Consider the following 26,433-nt stretch of genomic DNA (forward strand, 5'->3'; position numbering starts at 1 on the left):
TGGGGACAGCATGGTCCCAGCCATGCGGATGGACCCCAGGGCTGAGTCTTGTTCCAGCCAGGAGCCCCTCGGGGAACTGGGGGGGGCTCTCCCTTCCCACACAGACACTGACCCGTGTTTGTGGTGGCAAAGCCAATCCCAGTATTTTAATAGGGAGAAAAATCCTTTTCTGAGCTGTAAAGGGATGCGGGTTCTGGGGAAAAGAAGTTCTCATTTGTGGGGTCAGCACCCTCAAGGGCACTGTTATTGGGGTGTCTCCAGGCCCATCCAGGCACTCCAGGGGCTCCAGGCCGGGGGAGTGTAGGGGTCCCGGCAGCTGATCCGCACCCGCCGCGCTCCCGCCTGCACCGGGGTCTCCTCCACGCCCTCCACAAACTGCTCAACCTGCAAAGGGGGCAGGGCATGGTCTAGGGGGACCCTCGGGAGGGGGGCACCAGCACCCCCTGGCCTCAGCAGCGCTGGGGGGGAGCAGGAGTGACAGCCCGGGGCGACAATTCATTATCCCAAGAAGGGAAGCAGCAGAGTGAGGAGGGGCCATGGCTGAGCATCTTCCCAAGTAGAGAAGAGTCAGGGATGGGGCAGGGTGGGGACATGGGGTGGGCTTTGCAGAATCCCTCTGGGCAGGGACCCCCCTCATTACCTGGGTGCCGTTATGGAGCTCATACTGTAGATGGTAGAGCAGTGCAAAGTAGGATTTGGGGAGCAGCCAGGAGGCCGGGGGGGCCCAGGCCAGGTGGAGCTGCTCCCCCCGCTGCTGCAGGATCAGCTCCTGGGGTGGATCAGGACGCACTGTGGACAGAGGGGGCTCAGAACAGGGGCTGAGACCCTCCCCTGGAGCCTCCAATACCTCCTGGACATCCCCACCCTGCTGCTCCTGCCCTGCACTCACCAATATCACGGAGGAAGAAATGCCTGGAGAGGTTGAGGTAGGAAGTGTCCGAGAGCCCCTCCAGGTGCAGCTGGAGCGGGTGCAGCTCCTCTCCAAAGGGGCAGAACAAGGGGTCTGCCAGACTGGTGTTGAACCAGCCACGGTCACTGGCCACCGGCACCCACGGCCCCAAGGAGCCATCACTGTGGGGAGGGAGGTGTCAGTAGCTCTCAGGGCTGGGTGGCTGTAGTGCTGGTTTGGGTTTGGGGGGTCCCAGGGCACCCACCTGCGTGTGAGGCGAGCGTGGAAGATGGCAGAGGGTGGCCCGGGCCAGGAGCAGTGGAAGGAGCCGTTGTATGACTCGGCCTGGCAGGACACGTTGATCTCCTCCTCACCTGAGGCAGCCAAAGGGTGACTGGTCAGGGGCTGTATGAGCCCCTGTATGAGCGGTGCCCCCTCCCTGCGTGGCTCTGATGGGGCTCTCCCCTGGCCCCACAGCCCTGCCTGGTGGAGCCCCACAGGCTGGGCACGAGAATCTCCTCATCCTCAGCCCTCCACCCCCTGCACCCCATCGCCCGTGGCTGCCCCAGCCCTGCCCCTCCGTACGGGTGCCGGTGACCACCACGTAGGTGGTGTCCAGCAGGGTGGGGCCGGCCCAGCAGCTGTAGTTGCCAGTGGCTGGCAGGTCCAAGCCGATGATGGTGAGGTTCTGGCCCTCGGGCACCAGTTCTGCCATGGGCTCCTCCTCCCCATTCAGTGTCCAGTAGATGTGCTGCTCTGAAGTGTCACATTGCACCACCACATCCTGGTTTATCTTCCCCACCTGGACTGGAGGTGTGAGGCAGAGCCCGTGGTCAGAGATGGGCTGTGGTGGGGGCAGATGGTCCCCAAATCCACCATGGGGCTGGGTTCCCCTTGGCCTCACAACCACCCTGGCCCACAGTCCTCACCCTGCTCCTGCACTCCACATCCGTCCCCCCCACTCTATCACCCCATACCCACCCCACATCACCCTCATGCCCACCCTCCAATCTTCCAGCAGAGCTGTCCCAACCCCTATCAGAGGGATGTGGGTTTGGGATGTCCCCCACTCCCTCTGCTTTCTCTGCAGTTCCTGTAGCTGCCCCAACCAGAAGGTCCCCCCTTCAAGGCCCCGTGCCCCAAGAGCAGCACTCACACTTTGGGGGGAAGGCAGTCAGGGGTTCTGCAGGCACAAGGAACAGCACCAGTCCCACCAGCACCAGCATCTGGGCAGGGAAAAGGAGGGGAAGGGCAGCCCCAGCTGGACATAACCCAGGAGAGTGGCACAGCCAGTGTGACCAGCCACGGCAGAGCCCCCAGCCCTGGCAGCAGCACCTGAAGCAGGAGCCCCCCGAGACCCCCCCAAACCTCCCAGTCTGAGCTTACCTTGGCCTGTGTCTCTCTGGTGGGCTCGGCAAGGCCGGGGCCTGCGGTCTTATACTGGGCTGGACTCCATGGGGCTGCCCCAAGGTGCAGCCACAGCAGCATCACAATTCTCAGAACTGGAGAATGGGAGCCATGCTCGGCCCCCCACCCACCCACCCACCCATCCCCGGGACTCACCGCCGGTACTTCCCAGGGCAGGGGGCACTGGACACCCCCTGCCCTGCCCCGAATGCCCGAGGATGGGTCCCCCCAGGAACAGCAGGGCGAGGGGCAGCGCTGGGCATCTGGGATGGTGTTTGGGTTCTGGGTGGTCCCAGCTTTCTCAGAGGGGTCCTGAGCTTCTGCACCACCTGAGGGTCTGCACATCACTGTGTGCTGCACAGGACCCCTGCAGTGCCCTGCTATGGGGTGGGGGGACCAGTGAGGTCTGTCAGCACCTGTGCTGGGGGTCTGGAGAGGGGCAGTTTAAGGTTGGGCCCCTCTGGGTGGGCTGTAGTGGGTCCCTGAGGAGAGAGGAGGGTTTCCACAGAGGTTCAGGGTGATGCCCCAAGGCTGGCACAGGTTGTCTCACCCCTTCCCTCCCCTCCCCTCCTCGGGCCACTGCGTTTCCCATGGGATGCTGCCAGAGATGAGGACGTAGGAACAGAGATCATCATGGTCACCAGCTGCCCCTTTGCCAGCCCATGTTGAGGGCACACAGCAGACCCCACCCTGGGGAGGGGAGCGCTGTACCCTTTCACGTACTTTCTGAAGTTCCTAGAAAGCAAAGGGGAAGTGGGGGCCGGGGGAGGCTGGGGGAGCCCAGCTCTCACCTTTTGAGGCTCTGCGGCCAGGACGGGGTGGTGGGACCTCTGGGCAGAGCAGAGCCAAGCCCTGATACGTGGCCTGTCGGGCAGGGAGGGTGAGCTGGGACCCCCAGGCCCCCATGCAGCAGCTCAGCTCTTGGCTGTAGGACTGTAGGGGACTCTGACAGGGGAGGGAGTAACAAGATGCCTTTCCCAGGGGTACCCCCGTGCCCTGCCCTGTCTGGGGGAAGCAGACGCTGGCAGCAGGTTCAGGGAGCTGCTCGCCCCCACCTCGCCAACCACAGCTTCCCCTTGGTTTCTGCAGAACAACCACAACGACGGAGGGGAAGTCCTGATGCAAAGGCCAGGGATGCCCTCAGCACAGTGGGGACCCCAGCCTGGCACCCGAAACAAGGGTGGGAGGGGAGTGAGACCAGACAGAAACCATCCCGGGAGGTGGAAGGAGCAGGGACAGAGCCCACCTTGGTCAGAACCCTCTGTGGTGATGTCCCTCGGCAGGATGGACCCCACCCCGGCCAGATCCCTCTGCCATGATATCCCTCAGCAGGATGGACCCCACCCCGGCTGGACCTCTCTGCTGTGATATCCCTCAGCAGGACAGAGCCCACCCCGGCTGGACCCCTTTGTGGCGACGACCCTCAGCAGGATGGACCCCACCCTGGCTGGACCCCTCTCTGCAGTCACGGACACGAAGCCAGGAGCAAAGGTCACAAAACTTTATACAGGAGGGACCCGTGCGTGGCCCCTCGGCCCTGGGCACGGGGGGAGCGGGACAGGCGATGCCTCCAGCCCCACAGCACCCCCGGGAAAGACGGGGTGAAGGAGCCCAGTGGGGAGAGCCCACACGACTCCCCACTTTGGGGGCCAGCGCTCCCCAATCCACGCTCTGAGGTGCCGGGGTGGTCCCACGGCCGCTGGCCCGCGACTGACGGCGGCGCAGCGCTGAGGCAGTGCCAGCAGTGCCTGCACCTCCCTGGGACCTGGGACAGCCCCTGCAGCCACACAGCCCCCCTGGGGCCTCCCCGGGGCTCCCCTGTCCCCAGGGTCATGGCCAAGCCCAGGCAGCCCCACCGCGGGGCTCCGGTGCTCCGGCTCACTGCAGGACACAGACGTCCCCGTGCTCATCCTCGCGGCCGGCTGCCTCTGCCAGCTCCGGCTCTGCCGGCGCCTCCTCTGCTGCCACCACCTTCTCCCGCAGCTCCATCAGCAGGTCCCGGCCCTCGCTGGGCGGCAGGTTGCTCAGGTAGTACTGTGGGGCCAACTCCACCAGCCTGTGAGGACAGGGAGGGGTCAGCCAGCTCCAGGAACTCCCTGTAAGGACCTGTCCCCTCCCCGTCCCCTCACATTTGGGGCTGGATCTCCGAGACCACGCGCAGGCAGTTGTCCTGAGAGATGGTGAACTCGTGGTAGAGCACCCAGGGGGGCAGGCGGCGCGGGGGTGGCCGCAGCAGGTACCCACTGGCGGGGGCCAGGTGTGCCACGTGCTTGTGCGTCAGCATCACGTAGTTACCGGAACCATCGATGTCTCGGGCGACCTGAGAAGCACCAGGAGAGAATGGGGTGGCTGTCACACCCCCATAGCACCCCCATAACTCCCTGCAGCACCCTGGGCCCACCTTGAGGAAGTAGCCGGAGATGAGGGCCCGCTGGATGTTGAGGGCGTTGGCGTCGGAGCCGAAGGCGGGTGGGGACACCGGGAGCTCGATGCGGCGCATGACCTCGAGCAGCTCGGCCCGCACGGTGCCCGCCAGGCGCAGCGCCTCCGAGCACAGCCCGTGCTTCCGGCACCAGCCCTCGTCCCCCGCATCTGCAGGAGGGACAGCAGGGTCGGTGATGTGGGCATGGGGATGGCACAGCGGGGGCAGTGACATGGGGACAGAGATGGGATAGTGGGGGCAGCAATGGGACAGTGATGGGACAGCAGAGTCCATGATGTAGGGACAGGGATGGCGCAGTGGGGACAGAGTTGGGATAGCGGGGTCAGCAACAGGACAAGGATGGGGCAGTAGGGGCTGTGATGTGGGGACAGGCCAGTGGTGCCATGGGGATGGGGACAGGTGAGCAGAGAGCCCGCTGGGCTGGGGACTTGGAGACAATGGAAGCACTGCTGGTCCCCTCGTCTGTGACCCCTTCACACAGTGGTGACAGGGATTGAGCAGAAGGCACAGCCCCCAGGCTAGAGCTGGGAACCTCCAGATCCTCCCCCAGCCTCCCCAGGGCACTGGGATGGGGTCAGGAATGTAGCTCTGGGGCAGGGACACATGATGGGGTGTGGGACACCAGGAGGAGCAGGGGATACAGGCAACACAAAGGGATCTGTGGGATGCCCACAGAGGTGTAAGCCCCCCAGCCCCTGCCCACACTCACGCTGCTGGAAGGCATTGAAGATGTTGATGAGGGTGAAGTGGTCCCCGTTGGGGTGCAGCAGCGCCCGCCGGCGCAGGGCCACGGCCTCCTCCAGGTGCGTGGACAGGGGCACGAAGCAGGGGGATGCTGGGGGTGGGCAGGGCGGTCACTCTGTGCCCCCAGCACCTCTCCAGCAGTGCTGGCTCCTGAGGGCCACCCCATGCCCCCCACACGGTACCTGTGAGCATGGCAGCCAGGCTGACCATCTCCTCCACACAGTCAAACTCGCAGGAGGCAATGAGGGCCTTGGCCAGCTGCGGGTCCAGGGGGAACTCTGACATGATGATTCCCACCTCCGACAGATTCCCGTCATCATCCAGGGCTGCCAGGTAGTCCAGGTCCTCCAGCGCTTGCATCAGTGACTCAGGGGCTGGGGTGGGGACATCAGGCAGCTTTGCCCACTCTGTCCTGCACCTGCCAGGCCCCCAGTCCCTCTCCAGAGACAACCCAGGCCACAGTGATGACCACAGCCATGGCAGCCCTGTTGTGTCCCTCTGCTCCAGCCTCCCATGCCATGCCTGGCCCCTGTGGGCTCTACCTGGGCGGTCAAGGAAGTCACACTGGCCCATGTCAGCGATGTCCAGGCGCTTCAGCAGCAGCACGAGGCGGCTCAGGCTGGTCTCGCTGACGTGGGGTGCAGGGCTGGGGGGCAGGCGCTGCTCAAAGGCCTCCGAGTACAGGCGCAGGCAGGTCCCTGCAGGACAGAGGCCATGAGGTGGGACAGGGACAGGGCAGTGGCACAAGCAGGTGCTGGGCCAGGGGCTGGCTGGCAGTCCTGAGGGACAGGGGTGTCACCTGGGGGGCTGCCAGCGGCTCGCTGCATGCGTGACTCAGCCTGGCTCCGGCTGATGGGCCGCAGCACCTGGGACTCGGCACGGATGCGGGGGTTGTACACCTGTGGGAGGCTGTGAGTGGGACACTGCAGGGGACCCCTGCCATCCCCTAAGGCTCCTCACCTGCCAGTGCAGGGCCACCTCCCTGGAGCAGACCCCTCCTCCCAGCGTGGGACATCACAGCAGAGAGGATCCCACAGCACACCACACCCTAGGGCAGACCCAGAACCCCCACCCATCCCATCCCATCCCATCCCATCCCATCCCATCCCATCCCATCCCATCCCATCCCATCCCATCCCATCCCATCCCATCCCACCCCATCCCATCCCATCCCATCCCACTCACGCTGCGCAGCTCCAGCCCCGAGTCAATGATGAAGCGGACGGTGCCCAGCGAGAAGGACGAGTCCCCGAGCCAGTGGGTGACAATGACACGCCGCTCCCGGCTCTCCTCGGGGCTCTCCTCGTAGAGTCTCTGTGCAGCCCGGCCCACACCGGGGTGCAGAGGCAGCACCAGCAGCGGGCCCAGCGCCGGGCTCAGCGCCATGGCCTCTGTCTGGATGGATCTGCAGCACTCAGAGATCTCCTGGGCAGGACAAGGGAGCACAAATGACACTTGCTGACACACCTGCAGCATCTCCATTCCCAGGTCAGGGTGCTGCACTCATGTCCCACTGCAAAGGAGTCCCAGCTCCCCCAGCCACACTTTGGGCTCTCCATTGAGAGGGACACCCCAAACCTCCCCTACCCTGTTCCCCCTGTCAGCCCACCTGCTCGCTGGCCAGGAACACGAGAACATGGCCAGGCTCCTGGCGCCGGTGGATGTCCAGCACGGCCTGACAGGCAGCAGCCACTCTCCCGTGGGCTGGCGGCTCCCGGTAGAGCAGCTGTGGCGGGGAGCCGTGCCCCAGCACCCGCACCACGGGGGGGTCCCCGCAGAAAGCTCGCAGCCGCGGCTCCAGGGCGGGCGAGGTGACCACCACGAGCCTCAGGGCCGGGCGCTGGTGCAGCACGTCCTTGAGCAGCCCCAGCAGGGCGTCCGTGGGCACCGTGCGCTCCTGCACCTCGTCCAGCACCACCACCCCGTACTGCCGCAGCAGCGGGTCCGACGTCATCTCCCGCAGCAGCATCTCATCCGAGCAGAACCTGCCACGGGCCCACCCCATCAGCACAGACCCCTGGCTGGCGGGGGGAATGCTTTGCCCCCTCCTCACAGCAGCCCCCTCCTCACAGCAGCCCTGTGCTGCTTTCCAGCGAGGCCAGGCTGGATTAAGGGATTAGGTGGAGCTCAGCTCAGGGATTAGGGCGCTGCGCTCCCAGCGCGGGCCCCGCCATCCCTGCCCGTACCTGAGGATGGTGTCGGCGGTGCAGCAGTCCTCGTGGGGCACGCAGTAGCCCACCTCGTGGCCCAGGTTCAGGTCCATCTCGTCAGCCACGCGCAGGGAGAGGCTGAGGGCGGCCAGGCTGTGGGGCTGGGTGCAGGCCACCAGCCCGTGGGCGAAGCGCATGGACAGGGCGTACTCGGCGCACCACTGAGGGATCTGTGGGGACAGGATTTGGGACAGTGTGGCTCCAGGACTGTCCCCTCCCTGCTGTGCATCTCCAAAGAGCATAGGGACCCTCCCCATGGATCTGGCTGCAGGATCTCCAGGGCCAGGGGCTGTCCAGGGGCACTCATAGCTCAGGCAGGATTGTCCCTCTCCACTCCTGTCACCTCTGAGCCCCACAGGAGCACCACGGCCCCACACCTGCAGCTTCCTGACCTGGTGTGGGACACCATGACCCTGCTCTCACATTAGGGACACGGGACAATGGCCGGGAAAACCCCACAGAGAAACAGGGAAGGGATCACCAAGGAGCAGCTGCTGGCCAAGTGCCTGGCCTGAGAGTGTGGGACAGTGCCAAGGCCACGCAGATATCCCTTTGGCACCAGGGACCTGAGTCCTGCTTCCTCCTGTCACCTCTGAGCCCCTCACGAGCAGTGCCTGTGCCTTAGTGTCCCCAGGGCCCCGCAGGGACTGCAGGCAGGGTGCTGCACCCAAAAACACCGGCCCTGGGGCCCGCACAGGAGCTTTGCTCCCCAACCCCGGCAGTGCCAGCCCAGCCCAGAAGCTCAGCAGGTCACACCCAGGGAGGTGATTTGGCTGAGCACCTCGAACCCAGGGTAAACACCCCGATAGCCCGCGGGGACCCAGCCCATTCCGGCCCCGCAGCGGCGCCGCCGCTCCCTGTAATCCCTTCCCCGGTCAAAGTCTGTCAGGTGCCGTCCCCGAGTGTCACCAGCAGCTGCGACCAGCTCCCCGGGGCAGCCGGGAGGGATTTGGCAGCCCGGCCCTGCCGCTGTCCCTGTACCGTGCCTGGCTCCGGGAATGGGCCGTTCTCCCCCCCTCCCGTGGCAGAGCTTTGCCCGTAGCCCAGCACCGGCCCCGGCACATCCCGGTGCCCGCCCACCCCACGGGGCTCCCTGCACCTTCCCGGGGGCCCGGCACCCTGTCCGTGTGTCCCACCGGGATCCCCCCTCGCCCCCCTCACCTGTGTGCTCTTGCCGGTGCCGGGGGGCCCGGACACCAGCACGATGCCGCTGTTGCCCTCCAGGTGCTCCATGAAGCTGTACTTGGTGCTCCACACCGGCAGCTCCCGGCGCTGCCGCAGCAACTCGTAGTAACGGGAGGAGAAGGGCAGCCCGTCGTACGGATTCACCTCCAGGTCGCCGTGGCCGCCCAGGGACGGGTCTTCATCCTCCTCCTCCTCCTCCAGCGCGGAGCCGGGGCCGCTCGGCCCGGGCAGGGGACCCGGGGCCCCGTAACCGGCCATGGCGGGGACAGCGGAGCTGCGAGGGCGGGCGGGGGTGGAGCGGCACCGGCGCTGACCCACCCTCGCCTACGGCCCGGGAGGGAGCCCGGGAAGAGGCAGCGCCACGTCCCGTCCCGTCCCGTCCGCGGGGAGGGGGGACCGGCGGTACCGGGGGGTGCGGGCACAGGGGCGCGGAGGGGTGACACGGCCGCGGAGACCAGGAACGGAACCGGAGTGTGCGGGACAGGGAGAACGGGCGGGGAACCGGGGAAAGGGCAACGGGAGAGCCCCGCGGGACCGAGCGGAGTGCGGACACCGGACAGGGCTGTGCGTGGGGACCGGAGCGAGGCGGGGTACGGGGGTTGCGGGACAGGACGGACACCTCGGGAGGGTCGGTCCCGAACGGTGCGGGCCGGAGCGGGTCAGCGGAGCACCTGTACGGGCCGGGCCGGGCCGGGCCGGACCGGGCACCTGAGCACCGGTACCGGGCCGGACCCCAGCGGAGCAGAGCGGGCGGGCGGGTCGGGGGGCGGGTCAGGGGCGGGTCCCCCCGCACTCTCCCGGGCCGCGGTCCCGGTTCCGGCCCCGGTTCCGGTTCCGGTTCCGGTGCCGCCGCTCACCTGCGCGCGCCACCGCGGGCCCGGCCTGGGGACACGGTCACGTGACCTCCCAGCGCGTCGTCACGTGCCCCCCCCGGGCGGCGGCAGCCAATCAGCGCCCGCGCCGGGCGGGGCCCGGATGTGGCGGCGGGACGGGACCGGGCGGGCCCCGCCGGGATCTCCGGCCTCACTCACCGGCAGCGCTCCCGCTCCTGTCCCCGGCCCCGCCCTGCCCTGTGCCCTCCGCTGCCCGAGCCCGCCCGCAGCGCTCATTTGCACCCGGTTCCCGGTACCGGACACCCCGGTGCTGGTGTTGAGCATCCCGTATTGGATCTCGCATCCCGATACGGGACCGGGCGTAGCAGAGCCGGGCATGTTGTACTGCCGCATCCCGTAGCAGTGCCGGGCATCCCCCTGCAGGACATCCTCTCCCGCTGCCGGGTGTACCGGAGCCGCGCATCCCCTACCGGTGTCGGTCCTTCCGTACCGGAGCATCCCGGAATGGTGCTGGTCATACTGTTACCGGGCATCCTGCTACCGCAGCGGGGCATCCCGTACCCGCACCGGGCGTGTCGCTGCCGGGATCCCGGTGCCGGACATCCCGGCCCGGTGTCTCGCACCCCGAGCAGCTCCCGCGGCGGCGGCGGCTCCCGGCGGGACCGGCAGGTGGAGCTCCCTGACCGGAGAACGGCCCGGTCCGGCCAGAGCTCCCGCCGGGGCAGAGCCGCGCACCGGGGAGCGCCGGGTGGGGACCGAGCGGTGCCTGAGGAAATCGGGAACCGGCGGGAAGTGCCGCGGCTGCGGTTCCTGCTCTCCGAGAGCCCCGGGAACCGCCCCACGCCGGGTTTTGGTCAGGAGGGTCTGTCCTGGGGCTGGGGGTGACCCCTGGGGCTGGGGGTGGCCCCAGAGCAGGCTCAGGCTGCAGGAGGGTTTGGGGATGCAGGGGAGGAGTGCTGGCCCCAAGGGGCTGATGGAGAGAGATGTGTCAATCCGTGGGAGCAGCAGCAGCACTCGGGGGGCTCAGGGGGTCCCAGGACAGCGTGGCCATGAGGGGGTGAGGGCCTGGCCGAGCCCCCATCCCTGTGGAGAGCCGGACAGCCGAGTGCAGCCAGCAGGAGGAAGGAAGTGGTGCTGAGCAGTTGCTCCACGAGCTCTCCTGGTGCTGCAGGAGCCAAACAGGGCTCGGAGCCAGCGCTGGCACAGCTGGGCCTGGTGCACTGAAGGATGGAACAAGCCAGACCCAGCCACGGTGGCAGAAACCTTGTCCCAGCAGTCTTGTCTTGGGCTGTGTGTGCTGTGGCCTGAGCACTCCACGCTCCCAGCTCCAGCCCTGGGGGGCTCACCCAAAGGAGCCACCACATGCCCCACCCCAGTGACCAGAACCATCTTGCCAGTGACCCCTTGGGTGGGTGGTGTGGGTGGCCTGGGGGTCCATCCCCACCACACTGTGCCAGGGACAGGATGGTGGGGTGGGACCCCTGCGCTCGGAGCACTTGGAGGAAGCGGAGGTTTCACAAGCTGGGGGTACACGTGACACGGGGAGTGTGACAGGAGGAACCAGCAGTGGCCTTGCAGCGCCCCGGTCCCCACGGCACAGCCCCGGTGTCCCCCGGTGTCCCGGTGGCCATGGCGCCCTGGCTGCCCACCAAGGAGAAGTATGGCGTGGGTGAGTGGGGGGCTGCTGGCGCTGGGCACTCGGCTGGAGGGGCACAGGGCTGGTGAAATGGGGTGCTCAGGGTGAGGTGACATCTGTGGTGAGGTGGCATTCCTCCCCCCGCCCTGCTCTGGTGGTGGCAGCTGGGTGATGGCACCAGTGGTGCTGAGCTGGTGCCATTGTGAGGTGATGCGGGAGGGGGCCAGGTCCCTGCAGTGCTGGTGCTGGTGCAGGAACAAACATGGGGAGTGGGGGCTGCAGGGCTGGTGACAGAATGCTCGGGGAAGGGGACCAAGCAAGACAGATGCCAGCAGGACCCACATGCCGGGAGTGGTAGGGGTGAGAAGCACTGGGGAGGTGTTTTGGCTTCCCTCCAGGCTGTGGTTTTGGGCTCAGCTCAGCTGCTGAGGCTCTGGGGGAGCCTTGAGACACCCCAGTAATTTTCTTTAGGTTCCAGCTGGGGCTTTGCAGCTGCCTCGGTGTTGGTGATGGCAAAGCCCTGGGCACCTCCATTCCCTGCAGCAGCCCCAGCTCGGGCTCCCCGTGCCCTGTACCAGCCCTGGGCACCTCCATTCCCTGCAGCACTCCCATCTCGGGCTCCCCATGCCCTGCACCAGCCCTGGGCACCCCCACTCCCTGCAGCACCCCCACTCCCTGCAGCACCCCCAGCTTCTGCTGGCTCTGGCAGCCCTGTGCTTCTTCCCGTTTCTTGTGGGGCCGTTTCCTCCACCCTTCCCTTTCACTCTCTGCAGTGCTGGAGCGAGGGCTGAGCCTCTGCAGGGTCCTGGGCAGCACCTGAGTGAGGGCTGAGCTGCTGCTGGTCCCAGCTGGTTCAGGGGCTCCGTGGGGAGTTCAGGATGATGGGAGGGGTCCTGTGGGATGTCAGGGCTCCTGGTGCCCCAAGGTGTGAGGGTCAGCATGAGGGGTCCTGACAAGCCAGGTGGGTCTGGGGGTGTTGCAGGGTGAGCTGGGCCTGGCGGGGCATCAAGGTGGGGACAGGCGTGGTCCTAGCAGGGACTGCCAGGTGCAGGGACTGTCCCCCAGTGTGGGGGCCAAACCAGGGCTGCCTGGCCCAGAGCTGTCCCTGGGGCCAGAAATAGTGACAGGGACAGCAGCAACACAGCTGAGCAGGAAGTGGCTGACCACAGGAGAGCTCCTGTCTCCACTGCACCCCTCTCCTGCCACCAGCTCCACTGTCCCCACAGACAGACCTGTCCCTGGGCCACCAGTCCTGGGCAGGGGCTCAGCTGGCACTGACCTCCCCGCATTCCCTGTGTCAGGAGTTGGACCAACAGCACCCAGGGTGTGGGTGCAGGCAAGAGGGTCCCATAAATGACCCCTGAGTGTCAAAAGGGGGCTGGGGGCTTCTGCTGTGCTGGTTCTGTGTGGGCTGTGCTGTGGCTCTCCTGGATTGTGGGGTCGGTGTGCTCAGGGGTCTCATGCTGTTTGTGGGGCTGGGGCTCTGCCCCATCTCTTGGGGCTGAATGGGGCCTGCTGCGTTCTATGGGGGGCTGGCTGTGGGGTGGAGGTGCACAGGGCCCTGAGGGGCTCCAGGCAGGGATCCCAACTCCCAGCCCCTCTTCCCACAGCCGTGTGGAACTTCCCGCGCACCAAGGAGCATCACCTCCCGCTGCAGATCGGGGAGATGGTGCACATCCTGCAGGCCTCCGAGGGTAAGGGGGACCCCCGGGTGCACCCCAAGGGTCCTGCACCCTCCTTTGTCCCTGCAGCAGGGGCCAGGACCCGCAGCCTGGCTGATGATGTCCCCTCCCCTCTCAGGCTGGTACTGCGGGTACTCCCTCCGGAACAGGGCTGCCCGGGTAGGTGAGGGGTGCTGGGGTTTTGGGGGCAGGAGGGGCACTGCTGGTGGCTTTCCCTGTCCCTGCTGCGTGTCTGGGGGGGTGGAGGGGGCATGGACAGTGGTTTGCCTTTTCCCTGAGGAGATGCTGGGGTTCGAGGGGGTCAGGGGGCATGGCAGGCTGGGCACCCTGTGGCATTGGGAGCCCCCGGCTGTGCCCTCCCGAGGGACAGCTCTCCCATCCCGGCCGTGTCACGCCTCTGGCTCCCTCAGGGCATCTTCCCGGCCTCGCTGATCCGGCTGAAAGGCGGCGTGGTGGAGCAGCGAGGGTAAATACGGGGCACGGGCAGTGATGGGTGGGCTCCACCTTCTGCCCCGTGCGGGGTCCCTGCGGTGCTGGGGCGCTCCAGGGGTGCCTGTGCCTCCCCCCAGGGCGGAGGAGAGCCTGGTGCCCGCCGAGATGCCCACGGTGCAGGAGATCACCACCACGCTGCGGGAGTGGGCCACCATCTGGAAGCAGCTCTTTGTGGTGAGGGACGAGGCTCTGGGTGTCCAGGGGGATCTGGGAGAGGGCGGGGGACCCCCGGTGACGCCGTGGTGCTGCCGCAGGCCGGGCAGACGGAGCGCTACGGGCAGGTGAAGAGGATGATGCAGGAGCTGATGGAGCAGCGCTCGCAGCTGCTCTCGGGGACGCTGCCCAAGGACCAGCTCCTGCGGCTCAGGAAGGAGGTGACCGGCAAGATGGACTACGGCAACAAGTGAGGGCACAGGGGGACGGGGCGCAGGGAACTCCCATCTGCCTCTGGCACAGGCTGTGCCGTGCCCCAGGTGCGCTCCCTGGTGTCCTGGCTGGCTGTCCCTGTGTCCCCATCATCCCAGCTGGCTGTCCCTGTGTCCCCATCATCCCAGCTGGCTGGCCCGTGATGGCTGGGGACAGTAAATGTGCCACCAGCTGCTCAAGCCACCTGGATAACAAGACGTGGCTGGGACAGGAATGTTCCTGGGGCTGTTCCTGTCCCCTCTCCTGGTGGGATCTGTCCTGCCCCCTCAGACCTTGTGCAAGGATAAATGAGTCCTGGTGGGACGCACAGCCCCGTGTGGCCCCAGTCCCCCCTCACCCCATCCCGGCCCCTGCAGGATCCTCGCTCTGGACCTGGTGGTGCGGGATGAGGACGAGAACATCCTGGACCCCGACAGGACCAGCGTCATCAGCCTCTTCCAGGCACACAGGAGGGCGGCGCAGACCCTCACCCAGCGCATCCAGGAGGAGACGGTGAGGCTGCTGCTGGTCCTGCACCCGCCCCCTGTGCCAGGGGATGTGCCGGGGGCTGAGCTGTGGGGCTGTGCCCCCTTGTGCCCCCCAGAGCCCGCAGCAGAGAGCGCCAGGCCACGGCACCCACGGGGCTGCTTCGCCCTCTCACAACCTCTATCTGTGCGTCCGCAACTTCGTCTGCCACATCGGGGAGGAGGCGCAGCTCTTCATGGCCCTGTACGACCCTGGCGAGCAGCGCATCATCAGGTGGGGCCCCGGGGCGCAGGTCAGACCCCTGCCCGTGCTGTGCTGGATGCTTCTCCTGCTGCTCCCTGTGACATTCCCCTCGAGCTGCCCGTCCTGCCCGGCCCAGAAGGACCCACAGGGGGAAGGGGCACGTCCCTTTCCAAAGGGCTGCTCCAGAGAGGGAGGGTTTGTCATGGCGTGCCAGCCGTGCATATCCCATGGGACAGCTCGTCCTGCCCCAGGTACTGGTGAGGTGACCAGGGAGGTGACTGGGGACAGCCAGGCTGGGCCAATGTCTCGGGGATACAGGTGGGATGAAGGGCTCTGCCATCCCCCTGCCCACCTCAACCATCTCCCTCCTCACAGCGAGAACTACGTGATCCGCTGGGCCAGCACCGGGGTCCCGCAGGACATCGAGCTGCTCAACAACCTCAAGGTCGTGTTCACGGTGAGCGCAGAGCCCGGGGGAGCCGCGCTGCTGCCTCCCGCCGCCCCCTCCTGCAGATCTGCTCCCACCCCCAGCATTTCGCGTGCCCCATGTCCCCCCGACTGAAACCGAACCCCCACAGGACCCTCTGCTCATGTACCCCCAGCCCCTTCACAGACCCCTGTCCTGGCGCCGGGACGTGCTGCTGCCCCTCCGTGGTCCCCTCCCGGTGCTGGGGGTCCCGGGGTCCCCTCCCGGTGTTGGGGGTCCCGGGGTCCCCTCCCGGTGTTGGGGGGTCTCGGGGTGCCCCGTCCCCGCTCGTCCCACGCCCCCGCGCACCCGCTGACTCAGCGCTTTGGCAGCAGCGCAGCGCTGACCCCCGGGACACCGCGGAGCCATCGATATGCAAATGAGCCGGGAAAATCAGTATTAATGAGCAGCATCAGCACTTCGGCTCCGCTGCCGCCCCCCCCTCCCCGGCTCTCGCCCAGCTCAGAGCCCTCTGCTCTGCTCTGCTCTGCTCTGCTCTGCTCTGCTCTGCTCGCTGCTGATGTCCTCGAGTGTCCCCACGCGTTGTACCGTGTCCCTGTCCCTTCTCCTTAGCGCCGCTGGAAGGTTTTGGCTCAGGGGCAGCACCCGAGGGACCCGATCCTCTCCCCAGTGTCTCTGGAGCTGTGGTACAGGGCCACCCTGACATCCTTACACCATCCCGGCTTGCCAAACTGCCTGCTCTAGGGTGACCCATTGGGACCCCGGGTCCTGGCATTGTCGCCATCCCTGAGCTTTGGGACTCCTGGGGTGCACAGAAGCCCCCAGGGCAGGGGGCTGTGTGCCCACTGTCCCCACAGCGCAGGGCAGCAGGACCCTCTGTGCCCACTGGTTCCCCCAGTGATCACCTGGCGGTGGCACTGGCCCATCCCCTGCGGTGCTGCCGGTGTCACAGTGTCACCCTGTCCTGTCCCAGGACCTGGGCAGCACGGACCTGAAGCGGGAGCGGCTGTTCCTGGTGTGTCAAATCATCCGGGTGGGGCGCATGGACCTGCGGGACAGCCACAGCCGCAAGCTGAGCACGGGCCTGCGCCGGCCCTTCGGCATCTCAGGTGGGGGTGAGCTCCATGGAGACCCCCAGGGACTCCTGTGCCACCACCCTGGCACCCCCCCAGCCATCACACCGAGCTCTGTGATGTCCCTGGGCTGCTCCCACTGTCCCTTTTCCCTGCCTGCCCACACTGTCCCCCCCGGGCTGTCCCTGCCCAAGGGACACAACACCCTGTCCTGGCACAGGGGACCCCCAGCACAGCCCTGCTGAGGTGTCCCCAAAACCCTGGGGAGACTCCCTGCCTTCACCTTCCTCCACCATCTTGTTCTGGGCATGGATCACTGTCTGGGGGTGCCTCGGTGCCACCTCTGTGTCACTGCAGTGATGGACATCACCGACATCACCAAGGGGACGTGTGACAGCGACGAGGACAAGCAGCACTTCATCCCTGTCCACCCGTGAGCCCCGTGGGTGGGAGGAGTGTTGGGGGGCAGTGCTGGGGGGGCACCAGGCAGGGAGCAGCACTCCATGGCCTGGCTGCCATGGGGACACCATGGGGACACCACCTGCCAGGGGACAGGAGGTGCAAGGATCAAAAAGAAAAGGTTTTTTTCCCTTAAGTGTGGCTTTTCCAGGGTGGCTGCTGATGGTGATTTCCTTCACAATATGATCCGGAAGGCGGTGGAGGGGAAGGACATCAACCATAAGGGACAAGGTAGAGATCCTGTGTCCCCTGTGCCCACTCTGTGACACGAGACCCCACCCCGGGCCATCTCCTTGTCACATAAAGCAGTCCCTGCAGGGTAGAGGACTTGCTGTGACCCCTGGCTCCCTCAGCTCTTGCTGTCACCCCTTGAGACATCACTGTGGTCCCTGCAGGGCTCTGGGTGTCCCTGAAGATGCTGTGGGGAGACCTGAGCCAGGTGAGGAAGGACCACCCGCACCTGGTGGACCGCAGCACGGCGGTGGCTCGCAAGCTGGGCTACCCAGAGGTCATCATGCCAGGCAAGCGTGGGGGGGGACAAGCCTGGGGGTCCCTGGGGGTGCCAGCGTGGTGCCAGGACCTGGCTGACGGGGCTGTCCCCTCCCAGGTGATGTCAGGAACGACATCTACCTGACGCTGGTGCAGGGCGAATTCGACAAGGGCAACAAGAAGACACAGAAGAACGTGGAGGTGACCGTGTGTGTCTGTGACGAGGCGGGAAATGTGGTGCAGGTATGGCAGGTGTCCCCTGTGTCACCTCACCTCGGGTATGGCAGGTGTCCCCCATGTCACCTCCCCTCGGGTATGGCAGGTGTCCCCTGTGTCACCTCCCCTCGGGAATGGCAGGTGTCCCCTGTGTCACCTCACCTCGGGTAGAGCCAGCAGCTCCAGTAGCAAAACCAGCTGGAGGAGCCTCTTGGGCCACTGGAGCTGCCTGGAATAGAGATCTGGGAATAGAATAAAGATATGGGAAAATGCTGTGAAGGGATGGAGTAGAAATCATCCTCCCTTGAGAGGCCATGCCCAGTGCCCCCAGGCATCCATCCCCAGGCAGGGGAGGGAAGAGCTGGGGGCTGGCAGGAGGGCAGGGGGTGTCAGACCCGAGTGTCACCTCCCCAGGCTGGCTCTTGCCTCTCTCTGGGTGTTCTCTCATCAGCTCTTAGCTGGCTCCTGAGGAATGGGCTGGAATTGCTGAGGGCTCATCTGGGCTGGTGCAGGGATGCATCCTCCATCTCCATCCACAGGGCCAAGCCCTGATGTGCCCTGGGAGGACCATATGTCCATTCAGAGGTGGCACCAGGCCTGGCGGAGGTGGAGGGGATGGCATTTAGAAAGGTGTGGGCAGGGAGGTTTGGGGCATGGCCGGGGCTGGCAGGGACAAGAATTCTCCCTCCCTGTGAGGCCATTTGGGCTGATCCCGAGGTATTTCCTCCTGGCAGAATGTGATCTATGCAGGAGCAGGGGACCGCCCCACCAGCCACTACCGCTCTGTTGTCTACTACCAGCAGAGGCACCAGCGCTGGATGGAGATTCTGAAGGTCTGGGGAGCCCCAAGGCACAGGGGCTGGGGTGGGACAGGGCTGCAGCCCCTTCAGGCTCCTCAGGGCTGCTGCAAGGGGTCCCCTTCAGGGCAGGTGTTTTGGGGGGCAGCCCTTGGTCCCATCTCGGGGATGAGGGAGGTGCTGCCAGGGTCACAGCATGACCCCTGGATTGACACCCAGCATGACCAGCTCTGGGGAGGGCGGTCCTGGGAATGAGCACTGCAGCCCTGTCCCCATCCCACGCCCCCAGTTCAGCCTCACTGGTTGACTGGGCAGGATGTGGGGTTGGTTTGCAGCAGTGGGTGGTCTGGCACAGAGGGACATTGCCCAGGTCGGGGCTCAGCCCGTGCCCCCTGCCCTCACCTTGGCACACGTTCCCACCCAGATCGCTGTCCCCATCGAGGACGTCCACAGGACCCACCTGAGGTTCACCTTCCGCCACCGCTCCTCCAGCGACTGTGAGTGTCCCTTGCTCCAGGCCTTCCTCCCTGCCTGGAGGTGTGTCCCTGGTCCCTTCTAACTCCCCTTCACCTCACCTCACCCCCGTGTGTCCCCTCCCAGCCAAGGACAGGAGCGAGCGGATTTTCTCCATGGCCTTTGTGAGGCTGATGCGCCCCGACGGCACCACACTGCGGGATGGGGAGCACGACCTGGTGCTGTACAAGGTATGGGGGGGACCCCAGAGCCCCCTGGAGTTGGGGGGCTGTGGAACAGCAGCACTTCTGGGACCAGGGTCCCAGTCTCTGCCTGAGCCACGGCGCTGGTGACACGTACCCAAAGTCCCCGAGGGTTTGCGGTGCCTCCCTGCCCGTCCTCGCTGTCCTTGGTGGCGAGGGCTCCCCGCACACAGCGCCTCCAATCCCTGCGCTGCTCCTTTGGAATGACAAGTTTTGTTCGGGAAAAGGTGATTTAAGCCTTTGTGACGGGGAGGGAACGTCCCCGTGGTGGGGCTGCGCTTCACCTGATTTCACCAGCCCTGGCGCTGCTCGGGTTCGCTCCGAGAGAGCGGAGGGGAGGGAGAATCGCTGTTCATTTGGGAAATACGCAGTCAGCTCCAACGTGAAAGGCCCCTGAAGGGGCTGCCCCCTTACCTCCATCCCCTCTCTGCACTGGGGCTGCTGTGACCAGAGGAGTGGGAGGCATGAGCTGGTCCCTCTGCCAGGGCGAGCTCAGGGCTCTTCCCTGTGTGCAGACACCTCATGGGGTCCCTGCCTGGCCATGGAGCTCCAGTGTCCCTGGGGGATCACCTGCTCCCCCGGCCCTGGGCTGCTGCATGGGAGTGTTCTCTGATTTTGGCAACGTGACCACAGTTTCTCCAGGCGCAGCCACGTCCCTCCCTGAGTCTTGCCTTTTTTTGGGATGAGCCGACCTGCTCCCTCCTGCTGCAGCAGCCCAGGATGGGGACAGACCATGCTGTTCCTCCCTGAGGCTCCTGCACATTTGAAATCATTATTATGTCCCTCCTCCCTGCTTTATTTTTGGGTGAAAGACCCAAATTCTTTGACTGCTGCCGTGGCTCTCAGCACTGGCTCTGGTCCCTGGCTCTCTGGGGACTGTCCCCTCCGCAGCAGGAGCACATTGGGCACCTTTGGGACGTGCCAGTGCTGGCTGTGGCAGTGAGAGGAAATCTCCCACACCTCCCTGCTAGGAGAACAACCCCCCAGATGTCCCTTTTGGGTCTGTGTTCCTCTCAGAGAGCTGTCCCTGCCCTCCTGAACCACCACGTCCTGCTCTGCTCCGTCCTCTCCCTGTCTGACTCCGGCTCTTCCCGGCAGACACTGGGGGCTGGACTCTGGGAGTCAGAAGCTATTTCATCTTTTTCTCTCTGCTTGCCAGAGGAATGTGAGTGAAAGGCTTTTAGCTGCTCAGACCTCTTGATCTCCAGCTGGTCTGAGCTCCAGCCAGTTTTTCCTGCACAGGAGCCCTGGGAAGGGAGCACAGGGCTCCTGTATGTGTTGGCTGCTCGTAGCAGGTGTCCTAGAAGGGAAAAGCCAACAGGAAACATCCCTGTTACCTCCATCTGACCTTCAGCTGGAGGGGTTTCACCCTGTGAGGCTGCAGGCAGGGAAGGATGGGTGTCTGTGAGCTGCAGCCTGGCCAGCCAGCTCTGATCATCCCCCACGTCCCAGGGAAGGTCATTCAGAGTCACCCCAGTGAGTCCTGGATGGAACATTTTCAGCTTAGAGTAGAGGACACAGATATAAGTTGGTTTGGAGGCCCTGGCTTGCCCGTATAGGTGGGAGATGTAGGGTGACAGTGGTGCTGTGGGACAGGCTGTCCCGGACACCTGGGTGGTGTCCTGCTCCATGTCAGTGTCCCTGTGTTTGCTGGTGTCCCCACTGCATGTCCACCCCTGCAGCAGTGCCCAGGAGTGTTTAATATCCAGCCCCAGACTCCTCTTTGTCACTCTGCTCCTCCTGCCCGTTGTCCTGTCCCCGCTGTGTGACACAGGCTGGGGTTTGGTGTCTCCCCCAGCTGATTGTCCCAGCTGAACAGAGTCCCTGTGGATCCCCTCGGGGAGCAGCTTTGTGGGGGAGCCAGAGGGTACCCAGGGGTGGGATGAGGGTTCTGTATGGTGGGAGCCACCAGCCATGGGGTCAGAACACGGGGGGCCAACCCCGTCCCCTGGGGCTCCAGCTGTGACCTGTGTTGTGCCCTGCAGGGTGACAGCAAGAAGCTGGAGGACGCCAGCGCCTACCTGTCCCTGCCCTCGGAGCGGAACCTGTCGGAGCCAAAGCTCCTCTCTGGCTCCTCATTCCGTGTGAGCGGGGCCGCGCCGGCTTTAGCCGTGTCCACCCGGGACAGCTTCCAAATCTCCACGCTCATCTGCTCCACCAAGCTGACCCAGAATGGTGAGTCCTGGTCGCCTCCAGGGCGGAGCTGTGTCCCCTCCCCGGTGCTGTTCCCACTTTTCCCGATGTTTGGCTCTCCAGTGTCCATCACACTGGGACAGTGAGATGAGAACAGTGAGTGCTCAGTTATTGTTTGGCCATGGTCAGGATGGCCAAGGCTATTCCTGGGGAGATCAGCTCGATCAGAGTATTTTGGGGGGCTGCCATCCACTGGAGAGAAGCAGCAGCCAGTGAAATTCCCACTTGAATATGGCTGCATGTCCTTCCTTCTAAATTGAGGTGGGAATTGGAGTTCTGTGGTTTAACCCCCATTCCTGGGTTGGCTCAGGGGAGTTTCCAGCCCTGGCCTGCTCTACACAGGTCAGGGCAGCTGAGAACATTTGTGCCCCTTTGGCCCTGACACATCATCCCCCCTTGGCCAGGGAAGATCCCACGGGAATTTTGGGCTCTCCTCCCACCTGCTGCAAGGCTGGAAGATAGGAATGGCTCATCCTGCTCTGGCTGATGTGCAGGGAGCTCGGGGGACATGGCCTCGTGGTGTGGGGGTGTGACACATGGTGACAATGTGGCTGCAGGGCCCAGGGTGCTGTGGTTCAATGTGGAGGGGTCAGGGATGAGGCTGCTCCATTAATTCCCTTCCTGCAGCACGATTTTGTCTCCCACAGCCACGACCTATTTAAAGTTTGTGCTTTATGCCCTGGCATCAGGGGATTTCAGCACTGAGCAGTGGCTGTGTGAGGAGGTTCTGGGTGCTCCTGGCAGGGTCCTGGCTGCTCCTGGGCAGCCAGGATGGGATGGGGGAGCTGGGGGTTGGTAACATTTGGGTCAGTGAGGGCTCAGTGCTGACTGCCCCATTCCTCCTGCCCAGTGAACCTGCTGGGGCTGCTGAAGTGGCGCTCCAAGCCCAGCCTGCTCTGTGGGAACCTCCAGAAGCTGATGAACGTGGATGGAGGGGAGGTCATCAAGGTACAGCCAGGATTTGCTCCCCTCCCTCCCTGGTTCCTGCATTCCCCATGCCCAGCAGTTGGGTCTTGGGCAATGCTGGGGTCAGCACTGGAGCCCTCACAGCCCTCATGTCCCCCCAGTTCCTGCAGGACACACTGGATGCCCTGTTCTCCATCATGATGGAGCACTCGCAGACAGATGTTTATGACACCCTTGTGTTTGATGCCCTGGTGAGCAGAACCTGTGTGGGTCTGAGCCCCCCACCTCACTGCAGGGTGGGCACTGGTTGGACTGGACCAATGGGGCTTGTTGGTCTGAGTGACCCAGCCCAGGGCAGGGCTGCATTCTGAGGGACACTGTCCCTCTGGAGGACAATCCCAGCAGGATCCAAAGGTGTTTCTCCCACACCAAGACAAGGATGCTCCCGGTGATGGGACTGGGGCAGGGTGGGATCAAGGTGGCTGTTGCTCTGCCCAGACATCCCCCTGCCCACACCAAGCCATGTCCCTGCCTGCTGCCCTCAGGTTTTCATTGTGAGGCTGGTGGCTGACAGAAAGTTCCAGCATTTCAACACGGTCCTGGAGGCCTACATCCGCCAGCACTTCAGCGCCACACTCGCCTACAAGTGCGTTCCTGGGGGCTGTGGCATGGGGAGGGACGGGCTGGGACACCTGGAATGGTGGGGGACAGGGCTGGGACAGCCAGGATGGGGCTGAGACAGTGGGTACAGGATGGGGCTGAGACAGTGGGTACAGGATGGGGCAGAGCTGGAATGCTCACGGATATCCCACCCTGCAGGAAGCTGCTGTCGGTGCTGACTCAGTACGTGGAGCAGGCAGGTCGGGGGGAGCCCTGTGAGTCTCTCCCACAAACCTTCAAGGCCCTGGAGTACATCTTCAAGTTCATCGTCCGTTCCCGGCACCTCTTTGCCCAGTAAGTGCTCCCAGTGCTCCCAGTGCTGTGCTCTGCCGTGTGCCAGCACCCTGCTGGAGCTCAGGGCTCTGTGGCAGGGAGGTCCCTGTGCTGTGTGAGCAGTGTCAGTGCCATCATCAGCTCCAGGGTTGTGGCAATGGCAGCTCAACCCACCTGGTGTGGCACCCAGGTTGGCACCCACCGCTCCTGGCCATGCTGCTGTGTTGGCTGGTCCCCAGGTAAGGCTCCTCCAAGGCTGTGAATGCTCTCCTTGAGGATTCTGGCAGTTTTCAGCTTTGTGCCATCCTCTGGATGCTGCTGGACAATGGTGATCCACCCTGAGGGTGGGCAGTGCTGTCCACCTCGGGGTGGGAGACTTCTCTGGCCACCCCAAATGCCCAGCAATGACCTTGCCCTACAGTGACCCTGCCCTACAGTGACCTCTGCCCCAGCCACCCCTGACAGCGGGTTTCCAATGAGCTCTTAAAATCCTCCCACAATGGAGAGGCCAAAATGTCCTGAGCAGTCTGTGCCCCTGCATGGCTGGTACTGTGCTGGGAAGGTTTCCTGGAGCCCAGTTAAGGTCAGTGGGAGCGTCCCAGCCCATGGCAGGGGGATGGAGCCAAACCCAATCCTGTGATGAGCAGAGCAACGGGCTCAAAGGTCAAGGTACCCACAGGCACCTCCAGAGTGCCCTCAGGCCTGGTTTCACTTGCTCCCCCTGGGCATGAGGCTGACATCCCAGTCTGGGTGATGGCACAAACATCCCTCCTGTGGGGCGGCGTGGGAGAGGAGGAAGTCAGGACACGGCCATTGGTGTTACCACACAGAGCTGGTGCTGTTCCTCTTTCATTCCACGTACTGAAAGAACTTTCGTTCAGCCCTGAAAGCTGAAGTGTCTTGAGGGAACAGCAGGCAGTGAGGTGGGCAGTGAGGGACCCCCCCACACACATGGCAAGGGTTCTCTGCACGGGGTGAGCACTGGCTGACACTAAAAGGAGTGGGTTCACCCCATTCCCAGGTACTGTGGTTTGGCAGGTGGCTGATTTTGGGGGAATGAGGGCTTTGCCTCCTCCACCCCAAGCCCAGGATGTGTCAGTGTCCCTGTGGGTGCTCCCACTGGCAGTGAGGAGCTGTGCTGGGCTCCTGTGCCCCCCACGGACTGTCACACCTCACTTTGCACCACTCTGTATTAACTGTGTGATTTGAGCCCCGTGTGTCCTCGCCACTTCCATCCCTTCCTGATGTCCCATCCGTGGCTTCAGGGTGCTCCAGAGCTCTGCTGTGCTCCAGAACATCTCACCCAGCACCTGTCTCTCCCTCCTGTATGAGGACACGCAGCAGATTCCCAGCTTAGAGTGCTCCTGGCAGGAGAAATGAATTACGCGGCGCGTTTGCAAACAGCCCCGTGAATGAGTTTGCCTGGAACAGACACATCCCCGAGGACATTTAGTGATTTTATATAGCTTCCCTTTATCTCAGCAATCTCTACATGCAATAACACGGGCCCCTCAGATCCTCTAAGTGCTCTGAACGTGCTGCAATTTGTACAGGCTGTAATCGACAGGAATTGGGTTGTAATTAGAGTCAGTTGCTGCAGATTGCCAGGTCTGGGATTGCCTGTGCTGCTGCTGGGGCCGGACAAGCAGTGCCTGCAGCTCCTGTGAGGAGCCCAGGTAGCTGCAAGGATGACTGAGGTCCTTGTCCTCCACCTTGGGACACCTTCCTGTGTCCCCTCAGGGGCCCTGATGGCACCGCAGTGACGTCTCTCCCTCATTGCTTCCTCATTGATGGTTCCTCTGGCTGCTTCTGCTTTTTGGCCGTCATTGAGGGCAGAAAAACTTTCTCTGCCAGTGCTCATTGTGCTCCTGGATTTCGAGGCCGAGCTGGACAGAGCTTGGAACAACCCATGGCATGGGCTGGGACTGGATGGGCTTCAAGGGCCCTCTCAGCCCAAACCAGTCCGTAATTCCAGGATTTCCTTACACAGCTGGTGGCTGGATAATTTTTCCTGCCACTGCTTGGTGTCAGTGATGGGGGAATTACCTCAAACAGTGACTTTATTCCTGTGATCACACCTCAGCTTTGCACTTTTCCTGCAGCTTTGCACTTTTCCTGCAGCTTTGCACATCCCATGGCTAAAATTCTCTCATTCGGTTCGCTCTGCTCCAGCTGGTGAGGGGGGCTGGGAGGGCTCAGGGGGTTCCTGCTCAAGTGGGATGGTGCTGAACTGATTTGAGAGGGTTTTGGGTTTGGAATAATGGAAAAGAGGTTTGTTTTTTAAAAGAAAAACAGAGTTTTTGTGAGTGGGTCTGTGGACATGGTGGGGCAGTGGCTGTGGTAGCGCCAGGACTCACCACGAGATCCAAATGTACATGGATGAGTTAAATTAACTGGGAATGCAGGTGACCCCCAAGCAGGGGCTGGCAGTGCCAGGGAAGGTGTGTGGCATGGTGGCAGTGCAGTGACAGCACAGTGAGTGACTCTGGCCATTGCAGGCTCTATGAGGGGAAGGAGGTGGCCGAGTTCCAGCGCTCCCTGCAGCGGTTTTTCCTCGCCCTGAACCAGCTGATGCAGTCCCCGCTGGAGGGTCCCACTCTGCTCTCCCAGGTGGGGCATGGGGTGGTGCTGGGAGGGCTCAGCTCTGCTGTGTGATGGGAGGGAGGGTGCCCAGGCCAGACACTGGCTGTCCCTATGGCGAGGTGACACTCTGTGTTCATTTTTGGGGTGACACTGTCCATCCTGTGCGCAGACCTCCCATGGTGTCAGAAGGAGCTGCCACCTCATGCATTGCCTTGCTGTCCCCAGCTGTCCCTCCTTGTACACCCTGAGACCTCAAGCCCCTCAGTGCACTGGGGTTGGGTCAGCAGCTTGGTGGCACTGGGCAGACGCTGTCCTGGCCATCATCCATGTGCTGAATTGTGCAGTGGAAAATCTGGGAAGGGTTCCTAGGGATTGTCCCTTGTACTGTTTCTGGCCTGGCCTCATTCCCTGCATCCAGGAGCAGGCACAGGGTGCTGAGGGAAGCAGAGCTGGTGCAGGCTGGATGGGTCTGGGATGGGGCTACACTGTGCACCCACGGCCACCCAGATAATGCTGGTGTGAGCCCTGTCTGAAGGCAGCTCTGTGGTGTCTCTGCAGGGAGCAGCCCTGAAGTATCTGCCCTCCATCCTCCAGGACGTGTTTGGGATCTTTGACTCCTCTGCTCTGGGGTAGGGTCCCTGTGTCCCCACCAACCCCAGCCCCGTGTCATGCTCAGTGCCTGCCACAGCCACGTCTGTCCCTGCACCCAGCACAGAGCTGAGGGTGAGGGCAGGCAGGGGTGTCTGGAATCACCTCCTGATCCCCTTACCAGTGCAAGAACGGGAGAGTTCTGCTCAGTTTTGACAGCTGCCTGTGCTTGGGCAGGGGCTGAGCCTGGGAACTCAGCCCCAGCTGTGTTCATTTTGGGAATTCAGGCAGGATTTTTCTGCTGGGTGCCTTTAGTGGGCACAGCTGCCCTTTGGGACTGTCCTGCCCCACACGGCTCTGCCCCATCAAGGGACTTCCCCCACCCAGCAGCCCCATCC

General features: G+C 64.1%; 3 protein-coding genes across 3 annotated transcripts in view; 1 reads left to right on the forward strand and 2 right to left on the reverse strand.

Annotated features, from left to right (window-relative positions):
• Nucleotides 1–243: 243 nt before the first annotated feature.
• On the reverse strand, nucleotides 244–1,604 carry LOC310909967 (interleukin-12 subunit beta-like; the record flags this gene model as incomplete). Its single annotated transcript, XM_083862354.1, has 5 exons — nucleotides 244–384; nucleotides 641–789; nucleotides 890–1,071; nucleotides 1,155–1,263; nucleotides 1,475–1,604. The coding sequence occupies 5 exons, from the start codon at nucleotides 1,602–1,604 to the stop codon at nucleotides 244–246; spliced, it is 711 nt and encodes a 236-aa protein (XP_083718480.1).
• A 2,192-nt stretch (nucleotides 1,605–3,796) lies between these two features.
• On the reverse strand, nucleotides 3,797–9,197 carry DQX1 (DEAQ-box RNA dependent ATPase 1). Its single transcript, XM_083862494.1, has 11 exons — nucleotides 8,855–9,197; nucleotides 7,670–7,863; nucleotides 7,093–7,468; nucleotides 6,669–6,908; nucleotides 6,283–6,382; nucleotides 6,026–6,181; nucleotides 5,666–5,857; nucleotides 5,449–5,574; nucleotides 4,698–4,888; nucleotides 4,426–4,616; nucleotides 3,797–4,352 (listed from the first exon to the last, which is right to left on the reverse strand). Exons 1-11 carry the CDS (start codon nucleotides 9,134–9,136, stop codon nucleotides 4,175–4,177), a joined length of 2,226 nt encoding a protein of 741 aa, XP_083718620.1. The 5' UTR covers nucleotides 9,137–9,197; the 3' UTR covers nucleotides 3,797–4,174.
• Nucleotides 9,198–11,317: 2,120 nt separating this feature from the next.
• The window catches only part of LOC310909195 (dedicator of cytokinesis protein 2-like), a 44,100-nt gene continuing 28,984 nt past the window's right edge, over nucleotides 11,318–26,433 (forward strand). Inside the window, exons 1-24 of the mRNA XM_083860790.1 lie at nucleotides 11,318–11,380; nucleotides 12,958–13,041; nucleotides 13,148–13,188; nucleotides 13,440–13,495; nucleotides 13,599–13,695; nucleotides 13,776–13,924; nucleotides 14,304–14,439; nucleotides 14,531–14,685; nucleotides 15,031–15,112; nucleotides 16,056–16,191; nucleotides 16,513–16,588; nucleotides 16,766–16,845; nucleotides 17,010–17,141; nucleotides 17,222–17,346; nucleotides 18,054–18,152; nucleotides 18,541–18,613; nucleotides 18,717–18,820; nucleotides 20,818–21,007; nucleotides 21,876–21,973; nucleotides 22,093–22,182; nucleotides 22,477–22,577; nucleotides 22,751–22,885; nucleotides 25,363–25,474; nucleotides 26,006–26,076. Coding sequence (XP_083716916.1) covers nucleotides 11,341–11,380; nucleotides 12,958–13,041; nucleotides 13,148–13,188; nucleotides 13,440–13,495; nucleotides 13,599–13,695; nucleotides 13,776–13,924; nucleotides 14,304–14,439; nucleotides 14,531–14,685; nucleotides 15,031–15,112; nucleotides 16,056–16,191; nucleotides 16,513–16,588; nucleotides 16,766–16,845; nucleotides 17,010–17,141; nucleotides 17,222–17,346; nucleotides 18,054–18,152; nucleotides 18,541–18,613; nucleotides 18,717–18,820; nucleotides 20,818–21,007; nucleotides 21,876–21,973; nucleotides 22,093–22,182; nucleotides 22,477–22,577; nucleotides 22,751–22,885; nucleotides 25,363–25,474; nucleotides 26,006–26,076 — 2,462 coding nt within the window. The 5' untranslated portion in view covers nucleotides 11,318–11,340. The remainder of the gene's footprint in view (nucleotides 11,381–12,957; nucleotides 13,042–13,147; nucleotides 13,189–13,439; nucleotides 13,496–13,598; nucleotides 13,696–13,775; nucleotides 13,925–14,303; nucleotides 14,440–14,530; nucleotides 14,686–15,030; nucleotides 15,113–16,055; nucleotides 16,192–16,512; nucleotides 16,589–16,765; nucleotides 16,846–17,009; nucleotides 17,142–17,221; nucleotides 17,347–18,053; nucleotides 18,153–18,540; nucleotides 18,614–18,716; nucleotides 18,821–20,817; nucleotides 21,008–21,875; nucleotides 21,974–22,092; nucleotides 22,183–22,476; nucleotides 22,578–22,750; nucleotides 22,886–25,362; nucleotides 25,475–26,005; nucleotides 26,077–26,433) is intronic.

Source organism: Zosterops lateralis (assembly GCF_965231275.1).
Source record: "Zosterops lateralis genome assembly, chromosome: 5".
NCBI lineage: Eukaryota > Metazoa > Chordata > Aves > Passeriformes > Zosteropidae > Zosterops > Zosterops lateralis.